This window comes from Salvelinus fontinalis, chromosome 35, assembly GCF_029448725.1.
Source record: "Salvelinus fontinalis isolate EN_2023a chromosome 35, ASM2944872v1, whole genome shotgun sequence".
Lineage (NCBI taxonomy): Eukaryota > Metazoa > Chordata > Actinopteri > Salmoniformes > Salmonidae > Salvelinus > Salvelinus fontinalis.
The window spans coordinates 32,986,784-33,005,095 of record NC_074699.1 but is presented as its reverse complement, the minus strand read 5'-3'; the positions used below and the strand labels follow the sequence as shown (position 1 = coordinate 33,005,095).

General features: G+C 45.0%; 1 protein-coding gene across 2 annotated transcripts in view; it reads right to left on the bottom strand.

Annotated features, from left to right (window-relative positions):
* The window catches only part of sh3gl3a (SH3-domain GRB2-like 3a), a 43,813-nt gene that overhangs the window by 5,648 nt on the left and 19,853 nt on the right, over nt 1-18,312 (bottom strand). For both annotated transcript variants that reach the window (XM_055900029.1, XM_055900030.1), the window contains exons 2-8: nt 10,264-10,332; nt 7,776-7,848; nt 7,117-7,260; nt 4,209-4,342; nt 3,779-3,937; nt 956-1,059; nt 173-294 (exon numbers count right to left, since the gene is read on the bottom strand). In XM_055900029.1, coding sequence (XP_055756004.1) covers nt 173-294; nt 956-1,059; nt 3,779-3,937; nt 4,209-4,342; nt 7,117-7,260; nt 7,776-7,848; nt 10,264-10,332 — 805 coding nt within the window. The remainder of the gene's footprint in view (nt 1-172; nt 295-955; nt 1,060-3,778; nt 3,938-4,208; nt 4,343-7,116; nt 7,261-7,775; nt 7,849-10,263; nt 10,333-18,312) is intronic.

Here is an 18,312-nt window from a genome sequence, read left to right as displayed (position 1 = left end):
AATAACAATGGGTGAAAGGATAACATGGACAAACTGATAGGGCTAATCAAAACAAATATGAGCAGAATTGACACACACACACACACACACACACACACACACACACACACACACACACACACACACACACACACACACACACACACACACACACACACACACAGTACAGTACCTGAGGACTTGAGTGAGGAGCTATATGATCCATTGTGTTGAGTGTTGTCTATGGTCTCAATGCTGCTCATGATGGACTTTGGTTTAAATTCTCTCTTCGGTCGACTGCTGGCTGAGGATATCCTGTGAGAGGCATTATGATGTTATCCACTATGGCCCAACAACATGTGTACATTACTGGCTGAGGATATCCTGTGAGAGGCATTATGATGTTATCCACTATGGCCCAACAACATGTGTACATTACTGGCTGAGGATATCCTGTGAGAGGCATTATGATGTTATCCACTATGGCCCAACAACATGTGTACATTACTGGCTGAGGATATCCTGTGAGAGGCATTATGATGTTATCCACTATGGCCCAACAACATGTGTACATTACTGGCTGAGGATATCCTGTGAGAGGCATTATGATGTTATCCACTATGGCCCAACAACATGTGTACATTACTGGCTGCAGTCTAAAGTGGTTTCCTCCTGTCCTTGTCCTGTTTCCTTCAACTGGTTGGTTTTCCTTCAATTGGTTGGTTTTCCTTCAATTTTGTTTTCAATTTAGTGCAATTAGAATGTGAACTGAGGATGATTTTTTAATTCAGGCAGTGAATTTCAACTTGAATCAGAATTACTGAATTGAAAACTGAAAAGGTGAAAGCAAAAATGCTCACTAGGGAGTTGCTTTCACGTGTCCAGCTCTTTCACATCAGTGCAGAATAAGGGAAGGAGATGAGGAGGCAGGCTGTTTAGGGACTGTGGAGTGTGATAGCTGTAGTTAGTTAGTTGCCTGTTTTGTAGTTGGGTGTTGAGGTCTTCTAGGACCTCCAAGGACTGACGGTGGTAGTCTAACGCTGCTTCAACCAACGCTGACAGCTGACTCACCTGCTCCACCTACCAAACACACAACACAAGAATATTATCCACCTTATCAAGCACCTTTTATCTTGTATGAAGAACATGGAGTGAACTATGTCTTGGTAAGATTGACATTACGATTGTACTGTAAAGTGCTGCACTTTGTGACAACTGTTGTTGTCAATATGTTATATACAACTGATTGATTGATTCAAATTCTATTGTATTTTTCTATGCTTCGTAAACAACAGGTGTGGAATAACAGTGAAATGCTTTCTGATGGGAAAGAAAATAGAGAAATAATAGAAAAGTAGAACATGTAAAAATAAAAGTAATAATGAGTAACAATAACTTGTCTATATACAAGGGGATCAGTACTGAGTTGATGTGCAGGGGTATGAGGTAATAACATGTCTATTTACAGGGGGTACCAGTACTGAGTTGATGTGCAGGGGTATGAGGTAATAACATGTCTATTTACAGGGGGTACCAGTACTGAGTTGATGTGCAGGGGTATGAGGCAATAACTTGTCTATTTACAGGGGGTACCAGTACTGAGTTGATGTGCAGGGGTATGAGGTAATAACATGTCTATTTACAGGGGGTACCAGTACTGAGTTGATGTGCAGGGGTACGAGGTAATAACTTGTCTATATACAAGGGGTACCAGTACTGAGTTGATGTGCAGGGGTATGAGGTAATAACTTGTCTATGTACAAGGGGTACCAGTACTGAGTTGATGTGCAGGGGTATGAGGTAATAACTTGTCTATTTACAGGGGGTACCAGTACTGAGTTGATGTGCAGGGGTACGAGGTAATAACTTGTCTATTTACAGGGGGTACCAGTACTGAGTTGATGTGCAGGGGTATGAGGTAATAACTTGTCCATTTACAAGGGGTACCAGTACTGAGTTGATGTGCAGGGGTACGAGGTAATAACTTGTCTATTTACAGGGGGTACCAGTACTGAGTTGATGTGCAGGGGTATGAGGTAATAACTTGTCCATTTACAAGGGGTACCAGTACTGAGTTGATGTGCAGGGGTACGAGGTCATTGAGGTAGATAGGTACATATAACTAGGAATAAAGGGACAGATAATAAACAGTAGCAGCAGCGTATGTGATGAGTCAAAAAAGTTAGTGCAAAAAGGGTCAACGCTATTTGGTTAACTATTTAACTAACTATTTATCAGTATTATGTCTTGGGGGTAGAAGCCGTTCAGGGTCCTGTTGGTTCCAGACTTGGTGCATCGGTACCACTTGACATGCAGTAGCAGAGAGAACAGCGTATTACTTGGTTGGTTGGAGTCTTTGAAAAAATGTTGGGCCTTCCTCTGACATCGCCTGCTATAGAGATCCTGGATGTCAGGGAGCTCGGCCCCAGTGATGTGCTGGGCCGTCCGCACTATCCTCTGTAGCACCTTGTGGTTGGATGCTAAGCTGTTGCCATACCAAGTGGTGTTGCAGCCAGTCAAGATGCTCTCAATGGTGCAGCTGTAAAACGTTTAGAGGATCTGAGGGCCCATGTCTAATATCATCAGCCTCCTGGGGGGTGTGTTTGGACCATGATAGATCCTTAGTGATGAGGACACCGAGGAACTTGAAGCTCTCAACCTGCTCCACTACAGCACCGTCGATGTGAATGGGGGCGTGCTCGGCTCTCTGTTTCCTGTAGTCCACGACCAGCTCCTTTGTCTTGCTGACGTTGAGGGAGAAGCTGTCTTGGCACCACACTGCTTGATTGATTCTGCTAGCAGGGTGTTTAGGCCTCAGAGCTCCAGTAAGTGTCACAGACAGAGGGAGAACGTGTTTACAAAACCCTATAACTTTAATCATGAAACCCTCACTGAACCCTCTCTCTGGTTAGGACATAGAGACAAACCCTGTGACCTTTCAGCTGCAGCAGAGGCTACCATCCCCCACCTCAGCCTGACTCCTTTGTCCAGTAGCAGAGGCCACTAGGCCTGTTAGAGACCAGGTTGCCAGGGAACACAGTCAGCTGACCTGGTCAGCCAACCACCTACAAGGACAAGAACTCTGCACCACCTACATTTTTATATATATATTTTTTTTTTAACCTTTATTTAACTAGGCAAGTCAGTTAAGAACAAATTCTTATTTACAATGACGGCCTACCATTGAACAATAGGTTAACTGCCTTGTTCAGGGGCAGAACGACAGATATTTACCTTGTCAGCTCAGGGATTCTATCCTGCAACCTTTTGGTTACTGGCCCAACGCTCTAACCACTAGGCTACCTGCCACCTCAACACAACTCACCCTGGACCCTTCCTACAAGCCTCCACCCTGGACTTCCCAATCGTGTGTTAGTGTGTCACTGACCACAAAACCACTTTCAACGATTCTATTCCTCTTTGCTGTGTGTGTGTGTGTGTGTGTGTGTGTGTGTGTGTGTGTGTGTGTGTGTGTGTGTGTGTGTGTGTGTGTGTGTGTGTGTGTGTGTGTGTGTGTGTGTGTGGTGTGTGTGTGTGTGTGTGTGTGGTGTGTGTGTGTGTGTGTGTGTGTGTGTGTGTGTGTGTGTGTGTGTGTGTGTGTATGGAAATAAAGTGTGAGTTGTATCCCTGCCTCCTACTGGTCATCTCCATCCTCTAACCGGGGCGCTTGGACAGTTGCACCTAGAATGGAAACTGGCACCTCTATTGCAGACCACCACATGGTGGCACTCTTTTTCAGAGAGAGAGAAAGAGAGAGAACCGTTACAACAGGTAGCATATGCCTCTACTATTCACTCACATCGTTCTCCAGGAAGTTGAACATGCTCCTCTCGGCGACCTCTTTGCTCTCCTCAAACTTCTCAACCGCCTGACGGATCTCCTCGTCAGGCACCTTCCCCTGACGCTTCTTCTTATAGTCAAAGTCCAACCGCCTCCCCTCCAGCTTCTTCAGGTGATGCTGCACACAAAACAATAAGGAGAGATGATTGACAAGGGCAATACGGGGCAGACGCCCCTCCTCAAAACCTTCATGAAACATTTAAAATAACTAATACAAATTAAACATTGCAAAATACAACTTTACAAAATTGCAAGTATACAACTTTTATGCACATCCCATATGGGCTCTGGTCAAAAGTAGTGCACTATAAAGGGAACAGGGTGCCATTTGTGATGCACACATGGAGTTCTGGAAGCTAATGGAAACTGAGATGTAATATACCACTGACCGTGATCTCCTTGAGGTCTTTGTCCTGTAAGTTCTGGAGTGGGTCAATAAAGTTTTGTTTGACACTGATGTCCAGAGAGTCTTTCACGTCGGCCATCTGCCTCATGGCCTCACCGATGTCCACCAACGCACCGCCTGCAGACAAAAAATACCTGGGTCGTATTCACAAGGTACCAAACAGAAGAAAACAGGCCAAAACTGGGAGGGACTTACCCAACCTTGTCCAATAAGAAACACTTGTTTTCATTTTCTGTTGCAAAACCTTTTTCTACGGTTTAACATAATACGACCCTGCTGTCAGATAGGAGCGAAACATGTGAAACAGAAACATGGTGGTTCTGATGGGAGTGGGTTTGACAGTAAGGTGCTAGCAAAACACCAGGGCTGAGGGTTTGATTCCCGCACGGGCCACTTTCACTGAATTCAATTTCACTGAATTTCACTGAATTCATGTGTCACTAACAACTTACAGCAAGAAGGTAATGCAGAATCAATTAATTAACTAGCTAGCAATTCTACATAGAATTTCCTATCAGTGTGCATTATTCAATGGAATTGCAAAGTTAAAATTGAGATCACTGAGAAATAATGATTTGGTTTCTAGATAGTTGATAACTGGATAATGTAACGCCTGTTTCAAGTTTCTATTGAATATTAAGGTCTGGTTTTCAAGACACGGTTGAAGTCTAGGCTGGGATTCATTCATAGAGCAGAACACGGTTGAAGTCTAGGCTGGGATTCATTCATAGAGCAGAACACGGTTGAAGTCTAGGCTGGGATTCATTCATAGAGCAGAACACGGTTGAAGTCTAGGCTGGGATTCATTCATAGAGCAGAACACGGTTGAAGTCTAGGCTGGGATTCATTCATAGAGCAGAACACGGTTGAAGTCTAGGCTGGGATTCATTCATAGAGCAGAACATGGTTGAAGTCTAGGCTGGGATTCATTCATAGAGCAGTACACGGTTGAAGTCTAGGCTGGGATTCATTCATAGAGCAGAACATGGTTGAAGTCTAGGCTGGGATTCATTCATAGAGCAGTACACGGTTGAAGTCTAGGCTGGGATTCATTCATAGAGCAGAACATGGTTGAAGTCTAGGCTGGGATTCATTCATAGAGCAGTACACGGTTGAAGTCTAGGCTGGGATTCATTCATAGAGCAGAACATGGTTGAAGTCTAGGCTGGGATTCATTCATAGAGCAGTACACGGTTGAAGTCTAGGCTGGGATTCATTCATAGAGCAGAACATGGTTGAAGTCTAGGCTGGGATTCATTCATAGAGCAGTACACGGTTGAAGTCTAGGCTGGGATTCATTCATAGAGCAGAACACGGTTGAAGTCTAGGCTGGGATTCATTCATAGAGCAGTACACGGTTGAAGTCTAGGCTGGGATTCATTCATAGAGCAGAACATGGTTGAAGTCTAGGCTGGGATTCATTCATAGAGCAGAACATGGTTGAAGTCTAGGCTGGGATTCATTCATAGAGCAGAACACGGTTGAAGTCTAGGCTGGGATTCATTCATAGAGCAGAACATGGTTGAAGTCTAGGCTGGGATTCATTCATAGAGCAGTACACGGTTGAAGTCTAGGCTGGGATTCATTCATAGAGCAGAACACGGTTGAAGTCTAGGCTGGGATTCATTCATAGAGCAGAACACGGTTGAAGTCTAGGCTGGGATTCATTCATAGAGCAGAACATGGTTGAAGTCTAGGCTGGGATTCATTCATAGAGCAGTACACGGTTGAAGTCTAGGCTGGGATTCATTCATAGAGCAGAACATGGTTGAAGTCTAGGCTGGGATTCATTCATAGAGCAGAACATGGTTGAAGTCTAGGCTGGGATTCATTCATAGAGCAGAACACGGTTGAAGTCTAGGCTGGGATTCATTCATAGAGCAGAACATGGTTGAAGTCTAGGCTGGGATTCATTCATAGAGCAGTACACGGTTGAAGTCTAGGCTGGGATTCATTCATAGAGCAGTACACGGTTGAAGTCTAGACTGGGATTCATTCATAGAGCAGGACACGGTTGAAGTCTAGACTGGGATTCATTCATAGAGCAGAACACGGTTGAAGTCTAGGCTGGGATTCATTCATAGAGCAGAACACGGTTGAAGTCTAGACTGGGATTCATTCATAGAGCAGAACACGGTTGAAGTCTAGACTGGGATTCATTCATAGAGCAGAACACGGTTGAAGATTATTCATGCTTGAACCAACATTCTCAGCATTTATTATGAATGCAATCTCCAAATTGCTTTTAAAAGGCGCATTGTCTGCTGTCAAGTGTACTGCTCTACAGAACACCTTCCTGGCCTTAAACTTTCACTAAGATGGGAACATGGGCTTTAGTCTAGAACTACCCCTAATTTGTGTCTGGGAAACTGGGCCTATACTAATGATATTATGAAAACCCATGTTCAGAGTAAGTACGATTTGTACCCACCAGGTGTCAGAGTTGAGACGGGAAGCAGCTCAACAAAGCCACAGGTTTTCACAGGCGGAAACACCTACATACTAGCTGGCTGCACACAGGGGGGGGGGGGGTGTGTGTGTGTGTGTGTGTGTGTGTGTGTGTGTGTGTGTGTGTGTGTGTGTGTGTGTGTGTGTGTGTGTGTGTGTGTGTGTGTGTGTGCGAGCGTGGGTGGGTTGGTGGGCGTGCACAGTCAGGTTAGGATGAAAAGCTTTTCAAAGGCTTCCTCTCGTGCTCGTCACAGCCTTCACATAGCACAGCGTGTGTGTGTGTGTGTGTGTGTGTGTGTGTGTGTGTGTGTGTGTGTGTGTGTGTGTGTGTGTGTGTGTGTGTGTGTGTGTGTGTGTGTGTGTGTGTGTGTGTGTGTGTGTGTGTGTGTGTGTGCACGTATGTGTGCTGAACGTGTGTGTGTGTGTGTGTGTGAGATTCATACCGAAGGAGGACTGGTCTCCCAGATCATGTCCATAGCGCATCATACAGTCCCCCAGTAGGCCCTCGGTCTGTGGGTATCCTGTGGTCTTCACCTGTCCTCTCATCTTCGATACTGTGTTTAACATCCCCAACTTGGCTCTGGAAGCTACAGCAAAACACATGAAGTGATCACTTTTTATTTGTGTTTGTTTTATTTGTCACCAGCAGCATACCACCCTGCATCACACTGCTGACTTGCTTTCATCCATCCATCCACCCCTTCCATCCATCCATCCATCCACCCCTTCCATCCATCCATCCCTTCCATCCATCCATCCATCCACTCACCCATCCATCCATCCCTTCCATCCATCCATCCATCCATCCATCCACTCATCCATCCATCCCTTCCATCCATCCATCCACCCCTTCCATCCATCCATCCATCCATCCATCCACCCACCCCTTCCATCCATCCATCCATCCATCCATCCATCCATCCACCCCTTGATTCCTTCCATCCATCCATCCATCCAATCCATCCATCCACCCCTTCCATCCATCCTAACCATTCACCTACATTGCAAAGTTCTATAACTTCTGCATTATTTCACCAACTTCAAAGATATCATCTTTACCAACTTTGAACATTAGTCAATATTCCGTAAAGTGTTGTCTCACCTGGGTTAGGTTGTAGGTATTCTGTTGTTTTGGTCAAGAGGTCCAACACTGATTTGTTGGTGACATCGATTTTCTAGAACAGACGATCATGTTAGCTCAATAGAGAGGGTCTTTATTTCAGCACGTATTGGTTACAAGAAGACAACTGTTCTTCCTCCTTGGTCCTGGAGACTAGAGGTCGACCTCTACTGGAGACCCTTCCAGCCCATTGTAGGTCTGTGTTTCAGCCCAGTACCAACACAGCCGATCCAGCAACTCAAACACTTGATGGTGAGTTGAGAAGTTGAATCAGGTTTTTTTTATATTGAGCTGGAACAAAAGCCTGCACCCCCTGCAGGAACCTGACTCAACCACTTAAACACTCAATGATAGGTTGATTCAGGTGTGTTTCCACTGGGCAATTACTGGTTGAGTCAACGTTGTTTCCACGTCATTTTACCCGAAATCATCAACATAAGGGAATTTCGCTTTTTTTCACCCAACTTTTATCCCAAATCCAATGACATGGTAAATATACAGTTGAAGTCAGAAGTTTACATACACCGTAGCCAAATACATTTAAACTCAGTTTTCTACAATTCCTGACATTTAAATCCTAGTAAAAAATCCCTGTTTTATGTCAGTTAGGATCACCACTTTATTTTAAGAATGTGAAATGTCAGAATAATAGTAGAGAGAATGATTTATTTCAGCTTTTATTTCTTTCATCACATTCCCAGTGGGTCAGAAGTTTACATACACTCAATTAGTACCTGTGTCAGGTTTGTAGGCCTCCTTGCTCACACACGCTTTTTCAGTTCTGCCCACACATTTTCTATAGGATTGAGGTCAGGGCTTTGTGATGGCCACTCCAATACCTTGACTTTGTTGTCCTTAAGGCATTTTGCCACAACTTTGGAAGTATGCTTGGGGTCATTGTCCATTTGGAAGATCCATTTGCGACAAAGCTTTAACTTCCTGACTGATGTCTTGAGATGTTACTTCAATATATCCACATAACTTTCCTTCCTCGTGATGCAATCTAGTTTGTGAAGTGCACCAGTCCCTCCTGCAGCAAAGCACCCCCACAACATGATGCTGCCACCACCGTCCTTCACAGTTGGGATGGTGTTTTTCGGCTTGCAAGCCTCCCCCTTTTTCCTCCAAACATAACGATGGTCATTATGGCCAAACAGTTCTATTGTTGTTTCATGAGACCAGAGGACATTTCTCCAAAAAGTACGATCTTTGTCCCCATGTGCAGTTGCAAACCGTAGTCTGGCTTTTTTATGGCAGTTTTGGAGCAGTGGCTTCTTCCTTGCTGAGCGGTTATGTCGGTATAGGACTAGTTTTACTCTGGATATAGATACTTTTGTACCTGTTTCCTCCAGCATCTTCACAAGGTCCTTTCCTGTTGCTCTGGGATTGATTTGCACTTTTCGCAAACAAAGTACGTTCATTTCTAGGAGACAGAACGCGTCTCCTTCCTGAGCGGTATGACGGCTGCCTGGTCCCATGGTGTTTATACTTGCGTGCTATTGTTTGTACAGATGAACGTGGTACCTTCAGGCATTTGGAAATTGCTCCCAAGGATGAACCAGACTTGTGGAGGTCTACCATTTTTTTCTGAGGTCTTGGCTGATTTATTTTGATTTTCCTATGATGTCAAGCAAAGATGCACTGAGTTTGAAGGTAGGCCTTGAAATACATCCACAGGTACACCTCCAATTGACTCAAATGATGTCAATCAGCCTATCAGAAGCTTCTAAAGCCATGACATCATTTTCTGGAATTTTCCAAACTGTTTAAAGACACAGTCAATTTAGTGTATGTGAACTTCTGACCCACTGGTATTGTGATACAGTGAATTATAAGTGAAATAATCTGGCTGTAAACAATTGTTGGAAAAATTACTTGTGTCATGCACAAAGTAGATGTCTGAACCGACTTGCCAAAACTATAGTTTGTTAACAAGAAATTTGTGGAGTGGTTGAAAACGAGTTTTAATGAAACTTCCGACATCAACTGTATATATACAATTTGTTTTTTTGTTGATTTCACGTCAGCTGACAACTCAACCAAATGTAATTCAACACTAGACATTGAACTGAAGTCTGTGCCCAGTGCTGGGCTTGAACAAAAGCCTGCACCCCTGTGAGTTCCCGAGACCACAGAAGAACACCATCGTGGACTGTCAAAGAGCAGTATTGCTTCCATCCTGAGGTCTGGTAGTTATTGTCTCCGTCATAAATGGCACCCTATTTCCTATAAAGTGCATTACTTTTGAAAAAAGGCCCATAGGGCTCAGGTCAACAGTAGTGCACTACATAGGGAATAGGTTGCCATTTGGGACGCAACCATTGGGAGTAGAGTGAAGTTTCTCTTAGACACTGATCTTAGTTCAGTTTAGCATTTTCCCTACTAATGGTTAAGTTTAGGATAGGTGGAGGGGAAGCTGATCCTAGATCTGTACCTAGGAGACACTACACCCCAGAGACCTCATCCTTACCCTCTCCATCTCCATGAAGTCTTCATCCAGCTTTGTCCCTTCAGCACCACTTATCTTCTCACTCAGCAGCTATAGAGATGGAGGGGAGGGAGAGAGAGAGAGAGAGAGAGAGAGAGAGAGAGAGAGAGAGAGAGAGAGAGAGAGAGAGAGAGAGAGAGAGAGAGAGAGAGAGAGAGAGAGAGAGAGAGAGAGAGAGAGAGAGAGAGAGAGAGAGAGAGAGAGAGAGAGAGAGAGAGAGAGGTGGGGAGAAAGAGAGAGAGGGAATGGAGAGAGAGAGAGAGAGAGAGGGAGAGGATGGAGGGAGAGAGAGAGAGAGAGGGAGAGGATGGAGGGAGAGAGAGAGAGAGAGGGAGAGGATGGAGGGAGAGGGAGAGGATGGAGGGAGAGAGAGAGAGAGAGGGAGAGGATGGAGGGAGAGAGAGAGAGAGAGGGAGAGAGAGGGGATGAAGGTAGGGGTAGGGAGGGGAAGCGAGAGGAAAGACAGAGAGATATCATATCAGTATCATCACTTTTCTTGTTGTTGATGTGCTCTCACTGACACAGACAGACACATTTATCATGCAGTAACACTCATTAGATTGAATAGTGTGTGAGAAAGAAATTAGATCAGGGATACTGGGGGAGTAATGGCAGTGTGTGTGTGTGTGTGTGTGTGTGTGTGTGTGTGTGTGTGTGTGTGTGTGTGTGTGTGTGTGTGTGTGTGTGTGTGTGTGTGTGTGTGTGTGTGTGTGTGTGTGTGTGTGTGTGTGTGTGTGTGTGTAATGATGACACTGGTAAACTCCTCATGGAATTGAACGGCACAGTGGCACTCTGGTGACGCTCAGAGGTCTGGGAGAGAGAGAGGTAATAATCACCAAGCTATTAGGTTTCATCTCTCTCTCTCTCTGGCTCTTTCTCCATTTCATGTATTCTCTACCTCTCCTCTTCTCTTTATGTCTTTCTCCCTCTCTCTCCTTTGCCCTCTTCACTATCTATCCCTCTCTCTGCCTCTATATTCATTGTATCCACTACCTCTCCTCTTCACTCCCTCTTTCTCTCTTTTACTTTGTATCATTCCTGACCTCCTTTCCCTTCATTACCTCCCTCATTCATGTCAACAGTGTGATAAAGTGGGCCCTTCAGAGAGATGACATCTGCAGAGGCAATCACAACTTCTCTTTCTTACTCCCCCCTGCAGCAGGTCAGAGTGTATCAGTCTGAATCTACATCAGTGGAGGCTGCTGAGGGGAGGACGGCTCATAATAATGGCTGGAACTGAATAAATGGAATTGCATCAAACACATAGTAGTTGATACCATTCCACTTATTCTGCTCCAGCTATTACCACGAGCCTGTCCTCCCAAATTAAGTTGCCACCAACCTCCTGTGATCTACATGTACCTTGGTCTGATGGCTCACAAATTGGATGGGGAGATGGTCATTCTTAATGGGCTGTGTTTTACTGAAACCGTTTACATAAAACATGCTCAAGTGGTGCCATATATCACTGTATAAAGAAAGATGTGTTGGTTGGTAGCAGATACATGCTATGGAAGCACAAACAACACAATAATAATGTAATAAGATAGCCGATTACAAACCCCAGAGGAAACTGTTTCACCATTTGGTTTTAGCGTGGTCTCCTACTGTACATGATTTAGCCGACTCTTTAATCATCGTCAAGTCATACAGCACACCTTTGGCATGACAACCTACTAAATAGGTCCCATATTAAACGTCATCAATCAGGGAATGACAACACACTGAGAGGAATAAAGCACAAACAGACAGGGACACTACCAGGCAGGCTCATTTGTTTTAAAGGACTGTCCCAGCTAACACTGAACGTTCCCATAACATTGCCTAAAGGTTCTCCTTTGGTTATTTGAAAAACAACTTCCCCATAAAGTTGTGGGAATCAAAATGTGTTGGATTGGGTGTCAATCAAAGGAGTTAAGTTCTGAAGCAGAGAGAGACCATTCCTTTGGCAGTGATAAGAAGATTAAAATTCAGTACAGTACAGTAGGCTAATTTCTTAAAAAGTAGGCTAACAGCTGAGCCACGAAGGTCAGAGAGAAGTCCAGAACTTTGAGCTCCGTGAAGACCAGTCAGAGAGAAGTCAAGAAATTTGAGCTCCTTGAAGACCAGTCAGAGAGAAGTCCAGAACTTTGAGCTCCCTGAAGACCGGTCAAAGAGAAGTCAAGAAATTTGAGCTCCTTGAAGACCAGTCAGAGAGAAGTCCAGAACTTTGAGCTCCCTGAAGACCGGTGAAAGAGAAGTCCATAACTTTGAGCTCCCTGAAGACCAGTCAGTGAGACATCCAGAACATTGAGCTCCCTAAAGACCAGTCAGTGAGACATCCAGAACATTGAGCTCCCTGAAGACCGGTCAGAGAGAAGTCCAGAACTTTGAGCTCCCTGAAGACCGGTCAAAGAGAAGTCCAGAACTGTGAGCTCCGTGAAGACCGGTCAGAGAGAAGTCCAGAAATTTGAGCTCCTTGAAGACCAGTCAGAGAGAAGTCCAGAACTTTGAGCTCCCTGAAGACCAGTCAGAGAGAAGTCAAGAAATTTGAGCTCCCTGAAGACCAGTCAGAGAGAAGTCCAGAACTGTGAGCTCCCTGAAGACCAGTCAGAGAGAAGTCCAGAACTGTGAGCTCCCTGAAGACCGGTCAGAGAGAAGTCCAGAACTGTGAGCTCCCTGAAGACCGGTCAGAGAGAAGTCCAGAACTGTGAGCTCCCTGAAGACCGGTCAGAGAGAAGTCCAGAACTGTGAGCTCCCTGAAGACCGGTCAGAGAGAAGTCCAGAACTGTGAGCTCCCTGAAGACCGGTCAGAGAGAAGTCCAGAACTGTGAGCTCCCTGAAGACCAGTCAGAGAGAAGTCCAGAACTGTGAGCTCCCTGAAGACCGGTCAGAGAGAAGTCCAGAACTGTGAGCTCCCTGAAGACCAGTCAGAAAGCTAAAAACCCAAGCGCTGCTAAAGGACAAGACACACCAGTATTCATCACTGCAGAAATATCCCCCTGACTCTGTTCTGCTAAGAGGGTTAGTAAGCTGAGGAAAGGACAACGTCTACGTTTGCCACTAACCAATAATTCTACGTTTGCCACTAACCAATAATTCTACGTTTGCCACTAACCAATAATTCTACGTTTGCCACTAACCAATAATTCTACGTTTGCCACTAACCAATAATTCTACGTTTGCCACTAACCAATAATTCTACGTTTGCCACTATCCAATAGAGATGATATGTGTTGGAGCATGTGAATGTACTACCATGCCAAATTATTTTATGTTGAGAGGCAACAGAGCTGGAAAAACCTTCCCACACCTCTCCTTTTTGTGAAGACCGGAAACTGATATAGATATGAGGAGGGTAAGTACTGTGTAGCCTGAGAACAACTTCTACCCAGGGCACTATATACCTGACCCCTGACCTCTGGAGGTGGAACACAGCACCTAGAACAGCAGATAATGGAACTTCGATGTAACATGGGTTTTATGGAGAAGAACTGTGTACTGGAGGTTTTATGGAAAAGACACATTTAGGGGAGAGTGGGGTAAGGAAAACATGTTTTACATTCAGCATCACTCCGTCAAGGGAAATATAGCATTCTTCCTAACTAAGATATATACACATACTGTATTTCTGGATATAATCAGAATTCATTTAAACATTAGTTTTGCAAACGTAGCTTGTCCAAAACAACTGGTCATTTCACAAAAATGACCCCGGGTATGGGGTAAGTTAGGCCATGGGACAGGGTAAGTTAAGCCACCTACACATTTCTGTACTGAAGTTAACACCATACACATAAAGCACTCGGTACCAGTGGAGGTTGCTGAGGGGAGGACGGCTCAAAATAATGGTTGGAATTGAGTGAATGGAATGGTATCAAACACACGTTTTGGATACCATTCCATCCACTCCATCCCAGACATTATTATGAGAAGTCCTCCACTCAGCAGCCTCCACTGCTCTGTACCTTACACAGTAAAATATAAACAAATACTATGTACGCCACAATGTACGCCACATAACATGTGGGGTGATGCTGGGTATCCTAGAAGTGTAGAATGTATTTTGTCTTAAGATTCCAACCCATGCCGACTCTGACATACAGTATGTGTACTGGGGTCAGAGGCTCTAGCTGCTGGACAACACAGGCCACAAGATGCCTTTGTCTGTACATCTACATGACTGAGGAATTTGTGATAGCCTTTACTCCTTACCACACAATGGGAAGGAAATGACTACATCGTCACACTCTTAGCAAAAAGGGTTATCCGGCTGTCCCCATAGGAGAACCCTTTTTGATTCTAGGTATAACCCTTTTTTGTTCTAGGTAGAACCCTTTTGGGTTCCATGTAGAACCCTCTGTAGAAAGGGTTCTAACATGGAACAAAAAGGGTTCTTCAATGGGTTCTCCTATGGGGCAGCTGAAGAACCCTTTAAGATTCTAGATAGCACCTTTTTTTCTAAGAGGTACTGTCTGGCGTGTAGCCTTGCTTCTCAGACATCCTACTTCTGGGAGGAGCAGTCTACTGCAGACCTGCGTTCACATGCTATTTGAAACAGTAATACTTTTAGTGAAAGCCTGGTGGGAGAGGTTTACACTTTTGGGACTTTTCAATTGATTCCATCGCACCAGGCAAGCTCAATAAAGAACAGCTAAAGCATTTGGAATGATTTGAAATATGATTTGAGCCCAGGTCTCACTATAACAAGTGCTAGAGAAGAACCTCCACTAGCTAACTGCAACAGTGTAGGACTGTACGGTAGCTGAAAGTGTGAACATCAACCAGCAGTGAAATGCTCTTTTACCAGAGAAGTGCACTCTCCTCATCCTCATCCTCACAGACCATGCTTTGCGTTTGACTTCAGAGCACTAACAATATCTGAAACGACTACAGGGAAATAAACCTTGAACTTGGTGTTTCTTTGTCCTAAAAGTAGACTGGTTTCACCCTAACACTGTGAACGTCGAGTGATGTCACACAAATTAGCGAGGACAGAAAGCAGCACGCCACACGGTCATCAGGTGGCTAAATATAATGGAGCTAATGTGTCCTACAAGGCACAGGCACAACACCACAGCACCGGCTAATAACAGATAAGACAGATGGACAGACAGACAGGCTCCTCCTGATTCAGTGGTTTGACACTAACCAGAGACATATGGCAGAACTGGCCTCCAAATCAATGTCTTGATTTGTTGAATCAGGTGTGTTAATGCATGGCTGGAACAAAAGCCTGCACAACCGTGGCTCTTCATGGCCAGTGTTACTGAACTGATCCTCAGAGTTCACAAAACTATCTGCCATCGATAACACCTGACAATCTCCCAGTTGAATTTGTACAATTTGTACAGAGACTGTGTGCATCAGAGACTGTGTGCATCCCAAATGGCAACCTATTCCCTATTATAGGATGCACTGCTTTTTAACCAGACCCTATTGGGCCCTCGTCAAATGTAGAGCACTAAATAGGGAATAGGGTGACATTTGGAAGGCAACCACTGATTCAGACCAGCTTGTGTCCTTTTCTTAGGTGCAGGAGTTGGCTGCTGTGAGTCAGCATACAGGGCTGAACTGTGACACTGTGGCTGTAGTATTTATGCAGTACCTGGCTGAACTGTGACACTGTGGCTGTAGTCTTTATGCAGTACAGGGCTGAACTGTGGCTGTAGTCTTTATGCAGTACAGGGCTGAACTGTGACACTGTGGCTGTAGTCTTTATGCAGTACAGGGCTGAACTGTGACACTGTGGCTATAGTCTTTATGCAGTACAGGGCTGAACTGTGACACTGTGGCTGTAGGCTTTATGTAGTACAGGGCTGAACTGTGACACTGTGGCTGTAGTATTTATGCAGTACAGGGCTGAACTGTGACACTGTGGCTGTAGGCTTTATGTAGTACAGGGCTGAACTGTGACACTGTGGCTGTAGTATTTATGCAGTACAGGGCTGAACTGTGACACTGTGGCTGTAGTATTTATGCAGTACATGGCTGAACTGTGACACTGTGGCTGTAGTATTTATGCAGTACAGGGCTGAACTGTGACACTGTGGCTGTAGTCTTTATGCAGTACAGGGCTGAACTGTGACACTGTGGCTGTAGGCTTTATGCAGTACAGGGCTGAACTGTGACACTGTGGCTGTAGTATTTATGCAGTACAGGGCTGAACTGTGACACTGTGGCTGTAGGCTTTATGTAGTACAGGGCTGAACTGTGACACTGTGGCTGTAGTATTTATGCAGTACAGGGCTGAACTGTGACACTGTGGCTGTAGTATTTATGCAGTACAGGGCTGAACTGTGACACTGTGGCTGTAGTATTTATGCAGTACAGGGCTGAACTGTGACACTGTGGCTGTAGTCTTTATGCAGTACAGGGCTGAACTGTGACACTGTGGCTGTAGGCTTTATGCAGTACAGGGCTGAACTGTGACACTGTGGCTGTAGTATTTATGCAGAACAGGGCTGAACTGTGACACTGTGGCTGTAGTCTTTATGCAGTACAGGGCTGAACTGTGACACTGTGGCTGTAGTATTTATGCAGTACAGGGCTGAACTGTGACACTGTGGCTGTAGTCTTTATGCAGTACAGGGCTGAACTGTGACTGTAGTCTTTATGCAGTACAGGGCTGAACTGTGACACTGTGGCTGTAGTATTTATGCAGTACAGGGCTGAACTGTGACACTGTGGCTGTAGTCTTTATGTAGTACAGGGCTGAACTGTGACACTGTGGCTGTAGTCTTTATGCAGTACATGGCTGAACTGTGACACTGTGGCTGTAGTCTTTATACAGTACAGGGCTGAACTGTGACTGTAGTCTTTATGCAGTACAGGGCTGAACTGTGACACTGTGACTGTAGTCTTTATGCAGTACAGGGCTGAACTGTGACACTGTGGCTGTAGTCTTTATGCAGTACAGGGCTGAACTGTGGCTGTAGTCTTTATGCAGTACAGGGCTGAACTGTGGCTGTAGTATTTATGCAGTACAGGGCTGAACTGTGACACTGTGGCTGTAGTCTTTATACAGTACAGGGCTGAACTGTGACACTGTGGCTGTAGGCTTTATGCAGTACAGGGCTGAACTGTGACACTGTGGCTGTAGTCTTTATGCAGTACAGGGCTGAACTGTGACACTGTGGCTGTAGGCTTTATGCAGTACAGGGCTGAACTGTGGCTGTAGTATTTATGCAGTACAGGTCTGAACTGTGACACTGTGGCTGTAGTATTTATGCAGTACAGGGCTGAACTGTGACACTGTGGCTGTAGTCTTTATGCAGTACAGGGCTGAACTGTGACACTGTGGCTGTAGTCTTTATGCAGTACAGGGCTGAACTGTGACACTGTGGCTGTAGTATTTATGCAGTACAGGGCTGAACTGTGACACTGTGGCTGTAGGCTTTATGTAGTACAGGGCTGAACTGTGACACTGTGGCTGTAGTCTTTATGCAGTACAGGGCTGAACTGTGACACTGTGGCTGTAGTATTTATGCAGTACAGGGCTGAACTGTGACACTGTGGCTGTAGTCTTTATGCAGTACAGGGCTGAACTGTGACACTGTGGCTGTAGTATTTATGCAGTACAGGGCTGAACTGTGACACTGTGGCTGTAGTCTTTATGCAGTACAGGGCTGAACTGTGACTGTAGTCTTTATGCAGTACAGGGCTGAACTGTGACACTGTGGCTGTAGGCTTTATGCAGTACATGGCTGAACTGTGACACTGTGGCTGTAGTCTTTATGCAGTACAGGGCTGAACTGTGACTGTAGTCTTTATGCAGTACAGGGCTGAACTGTGACACTGTGGCTGTAGTCTTTATGCAGTACATGGCTGAACTGTGACTGTAGTCTTTATGCAGTACAGGGCTGAACTGTGACACTGTGGCTGTAGTCTTTATGCAGTACATGGCTGAACTGTGACACTGTGGCTGTAGTCTTTATGCAGTACAGGGCTGAACTGTGACTGTAGTCTTTATGCAGTACAGGGCTGAACTGTGACACTGTGACTGTAGTCTTTATGCAGTACAGGGCTGAACTGTGACACTGTGGCTGTAGT